General features: G+C 33.5%; 1 protein-coding gene across 1 annotated transcript in view; it reads left to right on the top strand.

The window, feature by feature from the left end:
- The window catches only part of LOC126882692 (soluble guanylate cyclase gcy-33), a 231111-nt gene that overhangs the window by 207030 nt on the left and 2982 nt on the right, over window positions 1-21099 (top strand). The window contains exons 12-14 of the mRNA XM_050647671.1: window positions 2074-2292; window positions 14942-15033; window positions 19468-19557. Of these exons, the coding sequence (XP_050503628.1) occupies window positions 2074-2292; window positions 14942-15033; window positions 19468-19557 (401 nt within the window). The remainder of the gene's footprint in view (window positions 1-2073; window positions 2293-14941; window positions 15034-19467; window positions 19558-21099) is intronic.

Below are 21099 nucleotides of genomic sequence, written 5' to 3'. Positions count from 1 at the left end.
TGAGGATGAGGAAATATTATTTAAAAGCGTTCCAGATGTAGTTTTATATATTACATATAATTTTGTTACAAGTATTTTTGAATTAATAAGTTGAATAAAATAGCTTTTTTCTTAATTGTTGAACGGGTTGCATGTGAGAGTTCATTTTAAATGAAGTAAAAGACTTTATAAAAAATTGTATATATGACATTTACTAACGTTTACTTCACAAACACAATAACAGGCACAGATTTATTTTTTGTTGGTTGTCTCTCAACAACTATCTCTTCACCCTCAAGAATTCCCAAATCCCATAAACTTGTTTACCTTTGTAACATTCTCCGTCTATTCCACCATATCCCGTTAGCATAACTTAAGCAATAACATCATGTTAATGAATACTGAGGTAGTAGCTCCTTGTATCCGAATCATTTAGTGACTTGTAACCGTTGACCTGAAGATGCTCTGCATAGTTTAGAGAGCGAAACCGGTCGTCGGAAGTTACAATAAATGATTGAGAGTACGTCTCTCTTTTACTTCATTTTTTTCTTAATGTATTTTTATTACCCTTAGAAACTACCAAGATCAAAATTTTAACATAATTTTTGGCAAAATTTGATCATTTTAGCAGTGGCTTAATATAATTTCATATAGTGACATCGGCAACACTGATGAACGAACACATCACATCACATCACCACTGAGATGTACTACGCGAAAAATGGCGACTCTACTTTTCAACTTCAAAGGCGGCATCGGGGAGTGTCCTTGCTGGTGATCGTACCTCGAAGGCATTCATTTATTCAATTTTCGGCATTTGCAAGTAAAGGACGCTACTCAACATTTTACTTTGTATAAACTTTGATTTTTTAATATATCTTAGTCAAAAGTGATTGCTTTTTTTACTAACGTGAAATACCAATAATATTTAGGTCTGGATCCCGCGTATGAAAAAAAAGTTGATTAATAGCAAGCTGAAAATTTGTTAATAGCTCAAAGGTGTCTAGTCGGATAAACTTTGATATATGGGAACACTGGAACAGGGGCAGTTTTAATTGGGGAACAGGTTAAAAATTTGGAACAGTCAGACCACGAAAACGGCACATTTATTTTGTCCGACAGAATAGACTTAAACTCTCCGAACAGAAATTAAACTCTCATGCAAAAATCAGACTGCTATTTATCACCTGTCATAATTCCTGTCATTTGACATATTCTACATGTTCCACTCATTAAAACGCCCATTTGGTGATAAATAGCAGTCCGATTTTTGCATGAGAGTTTAATCTCTGTTCGGAGAGTTTAAGTCTATTCTGTCGGACAAAGTAAATGTGCCGTTTTCGTGGTCTGACCGTTCCAAATTTTTAACCTGTTCCACAATTAAAACTACCCCTGTTCCAGTGTTCCCATATATCAAAGTTTATTCGACTAGACACCCTTAAGCTATTAACAAATTTTCAGCTTGCTATTAATCAACTTTTTTTTCATACGCGGGATCCAGACCTAATTGCACTAACAAACAAATTTAAACATTACGCTATCTGCTATCCGTTGTATTTGGGTATATTTGATTATAATATCATATCACAGCATAATAAACGAAACCAGCAAGGACACTCCCTGATGCCGCCTTTGAAGTTGAAAAGTACAGGGTCGCCATTTTTCGCGTAGTACATCTCAGTGGTGATGTGATGTGTTGGTTCATCAGTGTTGCCGATGTCAACAACTTTATTACCTGTAAGAGATATTTTTTGAATAATTTCTGGAATTTATGCAAAAGATTAACAATACAATCGCCATTCATCGTCAATATTTTGTGTTATGTCCCAATTATTGACATAATTCCTACAGGCATACGTATAGAATTATGTTAAAAAATATGAATGTCATAAAAGTTGAGTAAATCTGATAATTATGTACAAATCGGCAACACTGTCGATTTTCTACATTGTCTGGTACTACGCACAAAACGGCCGACGATCTGCGCAGTAATAGTGCGCGAACTTTTCCCGCCTACTAGTGTGTCACTGCTGTTGCGTTTTCTATGCTGTGATCATATAAAGTAAATCATATTAACATTTTTTTTTAATCTAGGAAGCAAGCATATATCTGAGATAGCAAGCATGGCTTTGGACCTTCTCTCTGGATCGAGGCAGTTCAAAATTCCGCACAGAAAATCCGAAAGGTTACAGATTAGATCAGGAGCACACACCGGTCCAGTCGTTGCGGGAATCGTAGGTTCAAAAATGCCAAGGTATTGCCTCTTCGGCGATACCGTCAATACAGCCTCTAGGATGGAATCCACGGGAGAAGGTAATTTCGACACCCCATCGAACAAGGTTGTAACTCATTTTTAGCGATTTTACAGGAGAGGCAAAAAACGAAAACAAGAATTTTTAAAAATTTGTAGTGAAATGATTAGACCCTTTTACACTAACGTGATATGATATTTATAACATAATAAGGGATTACTGTGAGATGTGTGCTTTGTAATTTTATTAGCTATTGAGAATCTTCAGTTTCATTGAGATACAACCTTGAGATTAAACATGAGTATTCGTAGAAAAAGGTTGTAACTCGCCTAACAACCATTTTACACTCTCCGTGTTAATTATTTTTCCCGTTTAAATATTAAAAGGTTTTATGTTTTGAGTTATTTGCAATATAGCTAGGAGAAAATTAGTTTTTATGGTATATTTAAACAAAATATCAACTCACAGTTTACACAATTTTAATTGGAAATTATAAATTTTACAATAACAATAATTTTCAACACAACTTCTACCAAAAAATCATGGTATAAAATATCTCAAATTTTTCGGATTTTTATTGCGTATCTGTAAATATTTAATTTTAAACCATTTTACTTTACAGTCGAACCCGCTTAATAGAATACCTCTTATAGGAATATCCCGCTTTAAAGAATAGAAATTTGAGGTCCCAAAACTTTTCTACTAGCCACCAATGATCGGTTATTAGAATATCCCGGTTATAAGAATACTTTTGCTTGGCACGAAGGCTATTCCAATAAGCGGGTTCGTGCCCTTAAATGGGTTAAAATTTAGAATTTGGTTCTGATTTATTTCATTTACGGATTTAGGCTTGCTTGATGCTTTGGCATATCGTATCATGGTTATCCATTGATGTGGAGCATATACGACTCAATATTTTTTCGGTTTTTCTGTAAGGGCATGCATTGAATCACCCTCGTTTTATGAATGTGCTATTTATAAAAATACACGTGTAACAGTGGCGGCCCGTGAGGTAGTGCCATAGAGCCATGGCACTACCTTGCTAACTATGCAGAAACATATTTTTTATCTTAAAAACATTTTAATGCCTGTTTATTTTTTTTGTGAATATTTCTCTTTATTTTTATAAATTATATCAAATCTGGCAACTGTGTAGCGCAATGCAAATCTACCGACTCTGGCCACCCACAGCTGACCGGATAAAGGATGAAAATCATAAAAATCCCAGTGCCGAACGGCATAGTGGCTCGTGAGAAAAGAGAAAGATTGTATGAGCATCCTGTGTAAGTGACAGAGAGAGAGCGGTATTGCACTTTTAACATACGTTTAAATTGGAGTCTCCGTGCCAGGCTCGAAATCTCGAAAAGGAAGTTAGTGGATCTTAAGATACAATGTTTTAGATCTACATATTTCTAGTTTCTTTACGCGTTTGCTTGACGCTATTGTGTTTATTGTCTACTACTGTATTGTATATTTGTGTTTATACTCTACTATATTTTTTAATTTGTAATTATTAGTTAGTGCGTTGTGATAGTGGGTGTCGTAGGTATAAAAATAATATTTTGATTATTTTCTACGTTTAATTTATTTATTGACAATGAATCAAATTAGTATATTAAAAAACTCTTTTGGTGGTTTTTCGTTAGAAAAAAAAACTACAAATTAAAGAACTCGGTCGGCCTTTACCCGATTTAAAAATTGAAAAACAAAGTGGAAATGGACAAAAACTTCGCTGTCGTAAGTTTAATAAAATTATTTATGATAAAAATAGCTGGTTGTGTGGTTGCGAACAAACTAATAAACTCTTCTGTTTTGTATGCGTTTTGTTTGGAGGTGACGAGACTTGGTCAAACAAAGGTACCGATGATCTTGTACATATATGGGAGAAATTGAAATCCCATGAAAAATCTAAAGTGCACATGAATAACGTTTTTAGCTTTTCAATGCTTGGTAAGTTAAATATAAAAACCCAATTAAATTCAGCTTATCGTGATACTCTATTTATATTTTATATCCTTTTTGACCATATCGTAAAACCGCCACAAAAAATTTAGGCAGCTGCCCGGATTCTGGCACTACCTTCCTAAAGTTATACGAGCCGCCACTGACGTGTAATGTTAATATTAAACTTTTTCACTACATAGAAGTACGTAGCAAACACTATTCGATACTTATTTTGTCCACCGCATCTACCAAAACGGAAAAAAACTCCGTAAATCCGTTTTTACTTTTATTTCGATAATTTGACTTATGAGATGCACCATATGTTTGAATACGTTATAAATTAAACATACGTGCAACGAAGTTGTAACTCATTTAAAAACCTTGTTAATCGTCAAGGTTAAAGAAAGTAAATATTTTACATAGGGAGTATCCAGTGTTACTGCCTTCTTCAAGCTAAAATGGAGTAAAATGGCATACGTAACTTAAAATACAACTTCTTATTAACCAAACTATTGAGAATTAAACTATGTCGTTTATATTGACGTGTGCGCAATTTTTTGCTGAATTCGCCTGTGTTGAAATCTGAAAAAAGATGTAACTTGAGTTACAACCTTGTTCGATGGGGTGTCGATTTATGTTTTAGTAGGTATACGAGTAGTAAGAAAAGATTTGGGATATTGGTATGTTTTTTTACTTCGTCAAAACAATAATCTTAGGGCCTCCATATACGGACTGCAAAGTGCAGTCGAGACCCATCTGCACGAGTGCGGTCGTGTTGCGGTTGGACTAGACTGCACCCAGCTGTGCGGTTGAAGTCGTATGCGAACGCAATACGACTACACCTATTCAGTCAGTTACAATATGGATTCAGATAAAGAGAGACTACTTCTCATTTTATTATTATGTAAACTAAAGCGTAGAAAACGTCATAGAAGGTGGGTGCATGCTATATTCCAATCTAGAGAACAGAATAGAATATTTCAAGTCATCATCCAAATCAGCTATATTTTGCATTTTTCTTGGAAGCAAACACAATAATATTATACTGTAGCGTGGTACAACGATGAATGAATGATCTAATCGGAATGCTCAAATGAAAAGATATGCGGTTTGCAGTCAGACTGCAGACTGTTCCATGCAGTTCAAGTGGGATGTGTGCAACCGCTTTTTACTGTCTTCAGTACGGCGAAACTCGACCGCAAGCCAACTGCATTTATGCATTTGAACTCCATGAGCGGTCCGTATATTGCGAAATTATAATTTTGTATTGACACTGCAGATCGTCCAACGGCGACCGCATGATGTTGCTTGCAGTGACTGCACTTTGCAGTCCGTATATGAAGGCCCTTGTATTCTCCAAAACATAAATTATTAAAATTTGTACGGTCGAAGCGTAAATTTATACTCTGAGTATGCATGAGTCATAGCCCTTTAGATAATAATCTATTACCTCTACCTTTAGTACGTTTCTTAAGTTCGCCCGTTATCCTTGTTGAGATCCTTGCATTCGATGACCTCTATATTTAATAAGAAGACATCAGAAAACAGTGGCGGCTTTTCTTTATGTGCTGCTGAGCTGCAGAACTACCAAACAACCATAGCAAATCTTAATTATTAAAGAATAATTAATATAGTTTTATTTCAAATCTGCCATATTATCATATTAAACATCAACTGTTAATAATAATTCACCAACAACGATGATTAATATTATTTTTTTTACGTATTTACTCCTCTAGTGAAACCGTATAATTTTTTTACGTATTTGGTGCTCCAGTGAAGCAATCTTTTTACGTATTTGCTGCTCCAGTGAAGCCGCGTCGATAACAACCGAAACACTGGCAGCGGTAAAATGCATTTATTAGGCAAACGGCGATCTTAGCCGATGTGCTTCGGCAATCGGCTGATTAACGGCCTCGGAAATGTGTTTGCGAGCTGCAATTCACGACAGTTATTCGTGACCGTTGCATCTGTGCCGTGTTTAGAAATTCTTAGGTTACAATTTTGTTTAATTTGTTTTGTTCGAGCGTGTTTAAAACAATGGAGTTTCAATTTAAATTAGGTGTAAATAAATTTCAAAAACTTCACTATCAACAACAGTTGATTATAAAAGAACGTGGCCGTCCTATGCCTGATCTTAATATTGAAGTGTCCGGTAAAAGCCGTGGAAAATCATATACGCGTAAATTTAATAAAGACATGTATCTACGAAATCAGTGGATTTGTGGATGTTCCGAAAAAAATGCTTTTTTCTGTTTTCCGTGTGCATTATTCGGCGCAGATAAAGAGGAAAAATTGTGGCGCGAGACAGGAGTGCGGGATCTAGTGCATTTAAGTGAAAAAATAAAGAAGCATGAAAACACGCAAACTCATATGAACAATGAAATGCGATTTGCATTATTTGGGAAACTTAATATACAGGCCCAACTTGACTCTGCTTATTGGATAAATATACAAAAACACAATGAAGAGGTGACGAAAAACAGGTATGTTTTGTCAAAAATAATTGACTGTATAAAATTCTGTGGGGCTTTTGAGCTCGCCTTACGAGGACACGATGAATCTGAAACATCAGATAACCCTGGAATTTTTCGTGGTTTAGTGAATTTTTCTGCTGAACTTGATAAAACACTTAGTGAACACCTTACAAATGCGACAATTTTCAAAGGTACCTCAAAAACAATACAAAATGATATTTTGGATTGCATGCTAGAAGTATACGCTGAGGAGATTTTAAACGAAATCAATGAAGCCCCATTTTTAGCAGTGATAGCTGATGAGACAACGGATGTTTCTATGAAATTTCAAATGGTCATTGTTTTTCGTTATGTAAAAAACGGTGCTCCAGTTGAAAGGTTTTGGACTTTTTTGCTTCCAGAAAAACATGATGCTGAAACCTTAGCTAACACAATTTTGAATGTTTTAGACCCAATATTAAAGAATAACAAAAATAAGCTCATTGCACAAAGTTATGACGGAGCAGCTGTTATGAGTGGGATACATGGCGGAGTGCAAACAATAATTAAGAGAAAATATGAAACTGCTCATTTTGTGCACTGTTACGCCCATCAATTGAATCTAATAATGTCAAGAGCATGTTCTATTAATTCCCAAGTACGCGTATTTTTTGGAGATTTACATGATATACCTGGATTTTTTAGTCATTCACCTCAAAGAATAGCTGTCTTAAATCAAATAGTTGGAAAAAATATTCCTCGTTCAATCCCTACACGCTGGAATTTCAATATTCGTACAGTAAATGTCGTTTACGAATATAGAGACTTTATTATTGAGTGTATGGAGCAACTAGAAGAAGAGTCAAATGCTATTACTTCCAAGGAAGCAAGAGGACTTAGACGTATTCTGGAAGATCAAAATTTTACTTTCTGGCTGACTGTTTTTCATTATATTATGCCACATGTTGACGTTTTGTACAATAATCTTCAAAAAAAGAACATGGACCCAACCGAAGCACAGAAAGCTATACATGTTTTTGAGCAAAGTATTAACAATGTCCGAAATAAAATAGACCCTATCATACATCAAGCTTCAAATTTAAATGCGGCGCCTAGTGTCCAAAAAAGGAAACGCCCAAATAACAGCCAACAGGATCACCGTATTGCCTGTCTAGAAGTTTGTGATGTTATTATAAACAATGCAAAAGAACGGTTTGCATATACAAATCATCTAGTTGCCGCAACACTTTTATCTTCAGAACATTTCGAAAAATATAATAATAAGTTTCCTGAAAATGAATTGGATTTAACTTGTACAGCTTATAACTTCTTTGATAAAAACCGTTTGCGAACAGAACTGTCAGTTTTGTATTCCAATATCGAGTGTAGAACATTAAAAGGTGCAGTGCCTTTACTAAAATTTATAATTTCTAATAATTTAGAGGACACATTAACAGAAACCAAAAAGTTGATACAAATTCTGGTGACTACGCCAATGACCACAGCAGAAGCTGAACGTAGTTTTTCAACTTTAAAACGGATCAAAACATTTTTAAGAAATTCAATGCGCGAAGACAGATTAACAGCCCTTTCCACACTCTCGATAGAAAAAAAGTTCATCGCTTCAATACCGAACTTTAACGATAAAGTAATCGAAAAGTTTGCGACAAAAAAGGACCGGCGTATTAATTTCCAATTTAGAAAAATGCAATAAATGTAAGTTAATCAGATTTTTATAGCATGTCGTTATTAGTTACTATTAATTAGTATTAAAGCTAATTTTATTGTTTTTGTTTTCGTATGTTATTCTATTTCTATTATTTTATATTGGCCGTGGTTCATGCAGCACACCCTATAGCAGATGTCACGAGCCGCCACTGTCAGAAAAGTGTCTGGGTACACGCGTTCAATCTAGAACCCCGTTGCTGGACCTTAAAGTAGGCCATACAGATACAAAAAATAATGAAGAAATGGACTATAGCATAGGGTTACCATACGTCCGGATTTGAAAGATAATATGTCCGGATTGGCCTCCGGATAAAATTTCCCAATGGTGGGAAATTTTATTCTGCGCAGCACCTAGTTAAGTTAGTCTAGGTAAAATATTATTTTCTAGGTCTAAAGTATGTTACAACATAGGTGTATATGTATTTTAAACTGGCAGAGATTTTCGATGTTAGTTGCATATTGTAGCGAAACAGCTGTACTTTTAATTGTGCCATATGCATTTCGTCTATATGTACAATGTGGAGGTAGGAACACAGTCAAATTCACATTTTACATTTTATACAACCCCTTGAACTACCCCTGTCCGGATTTGGCCTTAATAAAATTATGGTAACCCTAACTATAGCTTAAAAATAAAAGAAAGAGACTAAAAATTACAATTAATAATTACTTACTATTTCTACAGAAAAAACATAAATTGGAAAAGAACCCTACAATTATTAAGCTTAAGCTTAAATAACAAAATGAGAATATTATAAAGATGAGCAATGTATGAGCATAATATTTTATGATCAAATACGATATAAAAGAACAATTCTGGAACAATAAGAATCAAAAAATACTTCATCATTATGATAATCGCTTTCACTAGCTGGCGTCAGTGGCGGCTTGTCCTATGAGGCAGGTGAGGCAGTGCCTCACCAGTATATCAATCGACTATTTACGTTATTTCGTTGTTTTATAATCAGTTTTTTAAATATAATTTAGCTTTTTGAAATTTCCTAAATACCTTTATTTTTACGAAAAAAAATTAAAATCGGTGTACGGCCCTGATTCTTTATCTTATCTTATATATCCGTCTTCCACGTGCCATTCCAACTTTCTCAAATCATTTTACAGTTTCTCACACCATCTGCAACAGTATGCCACAACGCCAACAGTAAAACCGGCAAAATTTGAAAAATGTGCCACCGATTCTAGGAACAAAATTCATCCATCCTTGAGGCATGCCTCCGGCTCCGCGCAACGGAATAGGAATAGCCGAACGGCCGCAGGCTCCGCGGAACGGAATGGGAATAGCCGAACTGAACCGACTAGTACAAGCACAAGTCGATTGTAGATCATAGCTTTCTATGTACGCGCGGTATATACGAATGGCTTATTATATTTTAGAAGTTTATGGATATGTATTTAAAACAGTGTTCATTTTAAATCATTGTTCATCATCATCTAATATATTGTTCTGAAGCTATTTTTTCTGTGTGGCATTTATGTAATTTATTATTCTAAATGAGAAATAAGATTATACAATTTAACTTAAAAAATGATTTTATTAACGTTTCCACTTCCACATCGGACGTTTACATACAAAAGTAGTTTTTAATTTCAAAAATGTTGTATGCCGTGGTTGTGTTTTTTTTGTAAATTTTTTTGAACATACATTCAAATCAGAGTGAGCAAAAGATTTAAGCGAATAATATTGCAACATGATTCCCACAGCCTTAGCTCATTCCCCATATCTTCCACGATTTTTGAAAAAACGCACACTCTTTTTTTATGTAAAACTTGAAGTTTTCAATATGAAATTGGAATTCAAAATAACTCTATGCACTGAGGCTGAAAGCATTTGAGTCGATCGCATAATTCACTGGAAAAGTTTTAGAGAACTAATCGACAGCAAATATTTTTTGATGATTTTGTGTCCGGAATTCTTTGTAGGGATATTTTGAATAAAAAATTTTTGTAGATTATTTGTCCGGGATTTTTTGTGGTCCTAGATTGGTCCTAGCGTTGTGACGTCACAAAACCAACCTTCTGGCCATTAAAGAGAAGCTAACCATAATAATAAAATTCCTCAGGTGTAGTGTCCCTCACCACCTTATACTATCACGAGCCGCCCCTGGCTGGCGCGTAGAATAGTAGAAAATCTTTCTGGTCGACGGTCAAAAAATAAGAAAGAGATTCTTCTTAGGAGTACTTTTATCTCAACAGCGAAGGTGAGTGGACCCTGCTAGCACCAGTGTCACTTACCTATTTGTTGAACTTTTTGGCAATCTCGCATTTGGGTCGAACTATGGCATCTATTATGCATTAAATAAGATTGCTAGTACATAACCAGGTATATAATTTTGGTTAACCCTGTAGAAATAAATATTCGAATATTAAATTGTTCCAAAGACGATTAGAAGACCCGATATGAGATGTCCCGTGAACTCGGTTTGTATTCAACCCGGGAACAGTCGCGCCATTACAAAAATCTAACATTTTAACTTTTTCCTTTTTCTTTGTTTTTTTTTTTTCTTCTTCTTTTTTTTTTGGAATGTACGGCTTTGGTGAGAATCAATTAGCTTTAATAATTGTTAGAAATAATATTTCTATCATAACAAGTAAACAAAAATACTATAAAATAAAAATTTGTTGTAAATTCGTATTGTAAAGGCGCATTTAAATCAAAGCGAACACGAACGAACGAACGAAGGAACGAATTCGTAGGTGTTCGCTTGGTCATTCGTTCGCTACAAAATAGGGCCATTTACATTGAAGCGAACGTTCGCATTCGTTGATGATCGGGAGTGCATATTGCCCGGAGATGTTTTTAAGATGGGCCAGTGCCAGTCACACATTGTGTTTAAGTTTATTTTCGTGTTTCTTGCTGGGTAAATTTTAATACAATAATAGCTTACAAAAAATAGCATATAATAAAGAACATAATAAATAACATAATAAAGAACCAGCTTTCTTAAAATTCTTCCTCGAAAAAGTTACTTGGTCTTGATATTATGACTATTTTATGTTTAAATAATAAATTGTAAAATTGGTGTATCAAAGTAAATTTGCTTTTAATTAATTTTAGCAATTAATTTGATTTGGTTACCTCATTAGTGTTTCTGGGTTGAAATTTATCCAATAAAAACATTAGGCTTTTAAAAGCAAACCACTTCAAACCCTCTTTTTGTCTTTCTCGTCTAAATGATGCCAGAAGCTAATTCATTTTTTTAGTTCAGAGACATCACAACCCATTCCTATAGAAATGTTAAAACAAGCATCAGTTTTTCTGTTTATTATTTTATATAGCTTCGATTTTGGGTTTCATAGGCATATTCCATATTGCAAAATTATGTTTTCACAACTACACAATAAACAACCCTCTCAAACTAATGTTTGTAAATAAATTAAATCAGTACTTCTAAACGAATTCGTTCGCTACCGTCTATCCACTGTCCACATTGAACAACGATTTCCTTTGATGATTCGCTAACTTACCGACATCGGTTGGAACATGTGCGAATGCGAACGAATTCGTTCGGTCGTGCTCGATTCGCTGTACAAATACAAAAAGTTAACGAACGAATTCGTTCGTTCGCTCGTGTTCGCTTTAATTTAAATTCGCCTTTAGATAAAGCGTAACGCGCGACCGATTACTTGATAGAAATGAGAGTGACTGTTCCCGGGTTAAAAAAAAATCGTCTATTACCTCATTACGTCAACACTGATGATGCCCAACACATATAAATATAACAATCGATGGAAATTCAAAAATTTAAATTGACGTGTTTTAAGATATTTTTAATAAATCATCGTTTTCTGAAATAATGTATTTATTATACTTTTCCATCATACTCTATATCAAATTTTCAGTTCTTTATGTATCACTTCCAACCAATTCTTTCTTAGTTGTGTTGTTTATCACTTTCCATCATCGTCACATCGTAAAATTACATTTTATTTTTAATTTCATTGTGTGTTCTTCGCATACAATGTTGGATATCTCTAAAAGTTTTTCTATAAAAAAAATAGCCCAGTAAATGAACGGGAAATACGGCGATACCCTGTAATTTTCAGGGGCAACTCCGCATTGCATGAAAATTTGGATATAGGTTCTACTTACCCTCCACTTCAAAGTTGAAATTGTGCCGTTGGTTGCTTTTACTTGGGGGGTGACAGTACCCCTTCTCGGGGGTGAAAAACATATCGCACACCTAGTTCAATTGTGCCACAACTGCAAAAAATTCGAATTTTGGGTTAAGGCTGTAAAATATTGCCTATATAATGGCCCATCTAATGCAATATAGCCTGAACTAAAATATTGTTTTGGATAAGTATAAAGTAAGTTACTTCGGTATTTCACTGTAGAGTTTTTGGAGGTTTTGAAAATGCAATTATAACTGGGAGATGTGGCGATAATATACACTGCCACAATACAACCGGTATAATTCAATACGGCCACAACTGCAAAAATCAATTGATTTTTTCATTATATTGCCGCCGTATCTCCTAAGTATTGTTTTATAAATGACTTTCTTCACAATGCAATATCGCCATAACTATCAAAACAATAATAACGTTTTATTTTCAATAAATTGTAATAAGATCCAGCCAATAAGTGTATAATTTACTACCTAAATTGTAATTTTGAAGCCAGTCACTCTCAAAATAAATTATTTACAGGGCATAACACATTTACTACAGAACGTTTTGCTCATTTCTAGAGAATATTGTGTTTTGCACTTGTGGCACTATTGAACTAGGTGTGCGATATATTCAAGATAAGACCGGAAATGGATAAATTGACTGATTTTAAGCAACTTTTGTTCCATAGAGTTTTTTATGTAAGTCAATACTTTTCGAGTTATTTTCGATTGAAAATGTTTATTTTTCGACAAAAAAACTACGTTTTCGGACGGTTTTTCGCAAATAACTCAAAAATTATATACTTGATTGAAAAAAATATCCTTGGAAAAAGTGTAGCTAATAAAAGGCTGAAAAAAATGTGTATCAGTAAAGTCTATCAATCGAGTAAAAACAAAGTTGTAGCTCATGAAAAATACGTTCTTGTGCATCTAATTCCAAATCGAATATTTCAAGGTGAAATCACCGAAAAATTAAGCACTTTTCGGGCAAAACCTAATAAAACTTTTTGAAAGTGTTTATAAAAAGCTTTATTAGAATTGTTCATAAAAGTTTCTAGCATTAAAAATAAGCGAGTTACGCTGAAAATAAAGTTTGCCCTCTTTTTTTTGTAAAAAAATCATGGAAATCTCCCCGTGTTTAGCTCCTCAAATGAAATTATTCGCTACCGCTTTACGAACAATTTACTTTCTTATCATTTTTTATATGATCTGTCAGTCTCACCGGTTTAAAGTACTTATTTTTGAAAGGGTTATAGTTAAAAAAGCTTGAACGGGTCACTAATCACGAGTGTATGCAAATTTTGAACAGCCATATCTTAACCAATTTTTGTCTTGCGGAAAAACAAAATGAAACTAGCATATTTATAATAACAAAACTATATTTTTTTACTCTTTAGTATTTTTCTTTTTTTTTATTACTTTTTAAGTTATTTCGAAAAAAGGAAATTTTTCAAAAATTTTTAGAAAATTTTGTTCTACTATTAAACCAATTTTTTTCAAAAATAAGCACTTCAAGCCAATCAAACTTACAGATCATATAAACAATATACATACAGTTAAAATAAATTGTAAAGCGGTAAAGATTAATTTTATTTAGGGTGCTAAACAGAGGGAGGTTTTCACAATTTTTTACCAAAAAAGGGGCCAACTTTTTTTTTTCAGTGTAACTCGTTTATTTTTGGTGCTAGAAACTTTTGTAAAAAACAAATATAAATCTTTTTTTAGGTAGTTTAAAAATGTTAATAAGCTTTTCCCGAAAAGGGCTTAATTTTTCGGTGATTCCGCGTTGACTTATTCGATTTGGAATTAGACGAATAAGAACGTATTTTTCATGAGCTACAACTTTGCTTTTTCTCAATTTATATACTTTACTGATACACCATTTTTTTTGTTGTTTTTTTATAAGCTACACTTTTGCCTAAAATATTTTTTTCGATAAAATATTTACTTTTTGAGTTATTTGCGAAAAACGGTCTGAAAATGTAGTTTTTTTTGTCAAAAAATTAATATTTTCAATTGCGAATAACGCGAAAAGTATTGACTTACGTAAAAAACTTTATAGAACTAAAGTTGCTTATAATCGGTCAATTTATCCATTTCCGGGCTTATTTTAAACACGCGTTTTTCACCCCCTGAGAAGGGGTGACTGTCACCCCCCAAGTAAAAGCAACCAACGGCACAATTTCAACTTTGAAGTGGAGGGTAAGTATAACCTAAATCCAAATTTTCATGCAATTCGGAGTTGCCCCTGAAAATTACACTCCAAAACGGTCATTTATTGGGCTAAAATAGAGTTTTAACATAAATATATTATTACATAGTAGTTTTTGGTTAAAGATAAAATGTGGTTTGCTAAAAAGCGAAACTGGTCTGTTAGTAATACCGTTTTAAAAGATCAATTATTTTTTAAACAATGATAATACTGAAAAAATATAATTTTATTGGCATGCAGCATCAAAAATACACATAAGTCTGGACATGAAAAGAGCTTTGGATTTAATTGGTGGATACAAAACCGAACATAGAGGATTAGTCGACGTAAAGGTATGTATGTAAACACATAGTAGTTAGTATTTTTTGTTTTATTATACCTTTCTGTCTAGTTAACTTTAGTGGAACGTGGTAGTTCTTCAAATTAATTTTTGTAGAAAACAGGAGAGTCTTCTTCTTGTGCCATATCAAAATTATCTTTTTTTTTTATTGAGGTGGAACGCTCTTAGCAGACTAGGGAAGGTGTCCCTAGTACTGTTGGACTCGGACAGGAGAGGAGAACACGCTAGGGCCCACAGACCAGAGTATGATCCATGCGTCCCGCATGATCCCCATAACCAGCCGCCTACCAACTAAAACCACCCCCTCTTCTGACCCGGAATATCCCTGGACGTGTTCTTTAGAGAACGATATCAAAATTATCTGACTTTTAAAACCATAACAAAAGCTTTAGGGTCTTCCATCATATGAAAAAGATATTCTGTCTTTCGTGTTTCGAGCCAATATCGAATGTTTCTTAACTAAAAAGTTTGCTTTGTGCCTACACTGTTTCAACCTACTAGTTTTTCCTTAAGAATCACCTGCAGTATTTCATATCTATATCTTCCCAATATATGCCTTAAATAAGATATTATCGTAGATTTAATAACCTTTAGTAACTTCCCAATCCTGTGTTAAACTTCGCTGTTAGTTTTATGTGCCGTCCAAGGAATCTTTACCATTCGCCTATACTAAAATCACAATAAAGATGTACTACAAATAAAAATAAACAAACCAAGACACGTTGAATGTTACAAGGAGCACTCCCGAATCAAGATTTACAATGTATAAACTTTGATTTGGGATTTACAATGTATATACTATTGTATTTCAATTTATCAATCAAAGATAGAATAAAAATTTTAATTTTTTTTAATATAACGCGGTCACATAAATTTGATCCACCCTGTACATTGATTTGTAACTATTTATTATAAGTAGTTTTTAAGAAGTGATTTATCGTTAGTAAGCTTTTTCCCTGAAAAATAGAACACATTAGGAAAGAAAGTGATATGAATAGACCATAATTGTTCAGGGTATTTGGAGATTATAACGATGTTTTGTTATGCACGATTCCAAAAGCCACATTAATTAGTTCTTAGGAAATTAAGGTAAAAAAAGTTTGGAATTTTAAATATGTTTGTTTAATGATAGGAATATTTAGATAATTTACGAAAAGTCATAAGTTTGGGTAGGAAAATTTTTGAGAGAATGACTGTTTGTTTTCAAATAAAAAAAGGAAGGTGGGGAGATAAATGTTTCTGATTGGCTAGGCACTTTGGAATGGGGAAAGTTTTGTTTGGAATGTTGAGATAGTTTTGGAAGGAGGAACTCATTATGTTATTGGCATTGCTGAAGAGTAGTCAACGTTTTCGTGGATAGTTAGATAGCAAGTACCAGTGGGTGTTTTTTGATAGTGGAGAATAGAGCTGAAAAGTGGAACGAGAGACAGATCAAATTGAGACGAAATACCTCTTTGATTCTGTATTATTGTGAGAAGGAGAGGAGAGAATTTTTGGAGTTTGTGTTTTGTTGGAGAATTGGTGCTGGTATGCTGATAGATTTGAAGCTTGAGAACGGAGAGGGCTTTGATGGGTAGCCTAACATAGTCAACGAGGGAGAGCTGTTTTGGGTCAAGAGAAGACATCAGACTGAGTGAAGCAAAAGGTCAGTCAATTTATGTGAAAGATATTTTTATGTTTGGAAACTAAAATTTTGAGTAAAAACACATGAATTAAGATTCCAATATTTCAAAAAGTAAATAGGAAGTATAGGTAATTTTGCGAATACCTAAATTTGTTTGTTTAGCTTGTTTTATCAAAGTCATCGGGAACAAACCGATAAATTGTTTTTTTTTAACTAGAATAAATTTAAGTGGTAAAAATTTCATTCGGACAGCTGTGTCCACAGGTTTTAAAATTTGATCGATTTTTAGAGTATTGATTTTGATAATAAAATTCTGTACGCTTATTTTATATTTCTATTTAATTCCTTTTCCTAATATTTTTTCCGATTAGAACCAACTAAGAGATACTGAAACCACGAGAGAAGATAAGTATAACATAAAATAATTTAGATATTTTTTTTTGTATTATAAAAAGGCACCCTGAGATTTTTTCTTAATTTTTTTGTATGATTTGCGACAATTGGATGATTGATTAAATAATTAGTTGGAGTAATCAAATAAAGATTAATTGATATTAAAGTAATAAAAAGTAGATCATAACAATACATTGTAAATCATGATTTGGGGGTGCTCCTTGTAACATTCAACTTTTCTTGGTTTGTTTATTTGTAGTACATCTTTATTGTGATTATAGTATAGGTATCAAAATTTTTAATACTTCTATCCGGTTTATCTTTTGTAGTTTTAACGTCCATACTTCTCCTCTATACAGCAGTGGAAGCCGAAAATAGTACGTGATTATTATTTGGCTTAGTTTTAAACTGGAATGGTTTTACAAAGAAATGTTCTTATTTTTCAAAAAAATGTTTTAATGCTGTCAATAGTTACCCAATTTATTTCTATTTCAGAGTCTAGTTGGTTCTTTGTGACTATTCCCAGATATTTGAATTTTATCAGATAACCCTTTGTACTTGAGCTCAATTTATTTTAAGTTGTTCATTTGGATGCAGACTACAATTTGGTTTTTGTTTTCGTTTATTTTGAAGTCCCTTTCAGCCCCCACTTCGTGGATGCAGTTTAGCAGAATCTGAAGGCATTCGACGCTATCTAATATAATTACTGTGTTATGTATCCGAGTATCTAAATAAATTTGTATTTTATGTGGTTAGCCTTCTCTCAGCCAATATATCTGAGTAGATTATAGTTACTATAGGTAATAGTTACATAATAGTTTACATATTAGTTTACTTCAAGCACCAGCAAAAAGCGCTACTACCTGACTTGACAATGACAAGTGCATCATTACCGAAACGTCGTCAAAACAATGTTTGTTCTCAAAACCAAAATTAATAAATGGTGGACGGTTGACAGAAAAAAAAAACAAAATAAACAGCAGCCTAACAAATGTCGAAAATATTATACCTAACAGGTAGAAATGAAGATTAGATGAGATTGAATATGGAAAACTGGACAAAAAATACCGAAGCTAGTAAATAAAAAGAATCGTTTATACAGGGTGTTTCATTAATAATTGTCCATATAGTAACTGGAGAAACCTTAGCACAAAATACGAAGATTTAACCTAAAACACTTAAATAAAATGTGGTTCCTTACTGAGTTACAGGGTGTTTTATCTAAAATTTTAAAAACTATTTTTGCTTAGTATTTTAAAACTATTCGATGTATCTTTTTCATACTTGGCAGGAAGTATAGGTACTGTAAAAACTACTAAATTATGTTAAACAAACGTTTATGGCTATTACCAGAGGCGTACGACGGGGGAAAGTGGATGGTTGACACTTTTCAAATTCTACGCCACTGGCGAAATTGCTATTTTAGTTCAATTTTTAGATTCTCCAATACTTTCTATAAAAATAATATACTCTTCATTCGTAACGATAAAGTCACTAGTTTTCGAGATATTTGAAGCTAAAACTGAAACGACACGGTTATTTTGATCAGTGTATTGTGTCGCTTCATTTTTAATTTCAAATATCTCGAAAACTAATCATTTTATCGTTACGAATGAAGGGTATATTATTTACATAAAAAGTATTGCAAAATCAAAAAATTATACTAAAATAGCAATTTGATCAGTGGCGTAGAATTTGCGAAGGGTCAACCAGCTACTATCCTCTGTCGTACGCCTCTGGTAGTAGCTAGAAACGCTTATTTATTTTAATTAAGTAGGGTGTATAGTACCTACACTTTCTTCCAAGCATGATAAGGATACGCCAAACAGTTTTAAAGTACTGGGTACAAATAAGTTTTAAATTTTAATCATATGAATCATATACTTAATAAATTAATTAAAAGAACTGTGCCGTTTCATATTTAACTTCAAATATCTCGAAAACTAATGACTTTATCGTTACCAATGAAGAGTATATTATGCACGTAGAAAGTATTTTAGAATCTAAAAATGGCACTAAAATAGTAATTCCTCCAGTGGCGTAGAATTTGAGAAGGGTCAACCATTAACCATCCCCTGCCGTACGCCTCTGGTAGTAGCTAGAAACGTTTGTTTATCATAATTTAGTAGGGTGTCTAGTAGTCGCACTTCCTGCCAAGTATGAGAAGGATACGTCTTACAGTTCTAAAATGCTGAGCAAAAATAGTTTTTAAATTTTTAGATAAAACACCCTGTAGCTCAGTAAGGAACCACATTTTATTTAAGTGATTTAGGTTAAATCTTCGTATTTTGTGCTAAGGTTTCTCCAGTTACTATATGGACAATTATTAATGAAACACCCTGTAAAAGCCTGTAATATCATAAAAAAGTAAACATAATAAAAATAATTAAACAGTTTAATATGTTACAGGGAAAGGGACTAATGGATACCTACTGGTTAACTTGTAAGGAAGGAGGCCTAAATAGAACCGTTGAAATGGACACACCTTCGTACTTCCCGGTAAGTTAAACGAATACTCGGTTAAATAGACATACCTATATCTATATATCCATTAAATACCCATTTTTTTTTTAATTCAATGTACAGGGTGTTGCTTTTGGGTCGTAATATTTTTCCAATATTTTTTAATCCGGTCCTGGATTTTTTATATCTATACATAAATTAATTGATTGGAGACCGTAAAGAATATTGGCTTGCCAAATATAAAGAAAATATACAGTGTAATTAAAAAGTTATGAACCAAATAAGAAGTTAGTTAGCAAAATAGATAATTCACCCAAGACTTATCTTTGTTATGGATGAAGTAAGACCCATTAAGTATGGGATATTCGAGACCGCCTAAGTGTCCCTTTTTGCAGTTAACGTATGTTTCTTTCTCAAAGAAACACCTTGTATAATTTAAGATAACCACCAAAACTTTAGACTGTCTTTGAAAAACACAAGCCTCTTATAATAGGTCTGGATCCCGCGTATGAAAAAAAAGTTGATTAATAGCAAGCTGAAATTTTGTTAATAGCTTAAGGGTGTCTAGTCGGACAAACTTTAATATATGGGAACACTGGAACAGGGGAAGTTTTAATTGTGGAACGGGTTAAAAAATTGGAACGGTCAGACCACGAAAACGGCACATGTATTTTGTCCGACAGAACAGACTTAAACTCTCCGAACAGAGATTAAACTCTCATGCAAAAATCAGACTGCTATTTATCACCAAATTGGCGTTTTGATGAGTGGAACATGTAGAATATGTCAAATGACAGGAATTATGACAGGTGATAAATAGCAGTCTGATTTTTGCATGAGAGTTTAATCTCTGTTCGGAGAGTTTAAGTCTATTCTGTCGGACAAAATAAATGTGCCGTTTTCGTGGTCTGACCGTTCCAAATTTTTAACCTGTTCCACAATTAAAGCTGTCCCTGTTCCAGTGTTCCCATATATCAAAGTTTGTCCGACTAGACACCCTTAAGCTATTAACAAATTTTCAGCTTGCTATTAATCAACTTTTTTTTCATACGCGGGATCCAGACCTATAAGATAAATAATATCTGCATCAAAACGCAGACGATTATTAAGTTTATACCATAATAATTGTTGTTAACTTCAATAGACAGGGCATTTAGCACTAAAAACACTAAAATAAATAGATTTTTAATACAATTCATAGAGACTTGCAACTTTTTGCATTGTGTTCACGATGATGTCAGGAAAAAAGTCTATTATAGAAAAATGACTGAATATGCCTAATTGCATTTTTTAGTCCATAAAATGTATTCAAGCATAGACATGTCAAAATGAACATACTAAGGGCCAGATTTAGTTACTCGGGAGGTTTTTGGGTCTCTGAACACAACTATACCATCAGGCCCGACATCCACAACACTTGGGTTATTGGCACTAAATTGATGCAAACAGCAGTGGCGGCCCGTGAGGTAGTGCCATAGAGCCATGGCACTACCTTGCTAGCTATGCAGAAACATATTTTTTATCTTCAAAACTTTTTAATTCCTGTTAATTTTTTTGTGTGTATTTCTTTTGATCTTC

The sequence above is a fragment of the Diabrotica virgifera genome, chromosome 1 (assembly GCF_917563875.1).
Source record: "Diabrotica virgifera virgifera chromosome 1, PGI_DIABVI_V3a".
NCBI lineage: Eukaryota > Metazoa > Arthropoda > Insecta > Coleoptera > Chrysomelidae > Diabrotica > Diabrotica virgifera.
The sequence above is the reverse complement of the archived record's forward strand: the minus strand, read 5'-3'. Positions and strand labels throughout refer to the sequence as shown.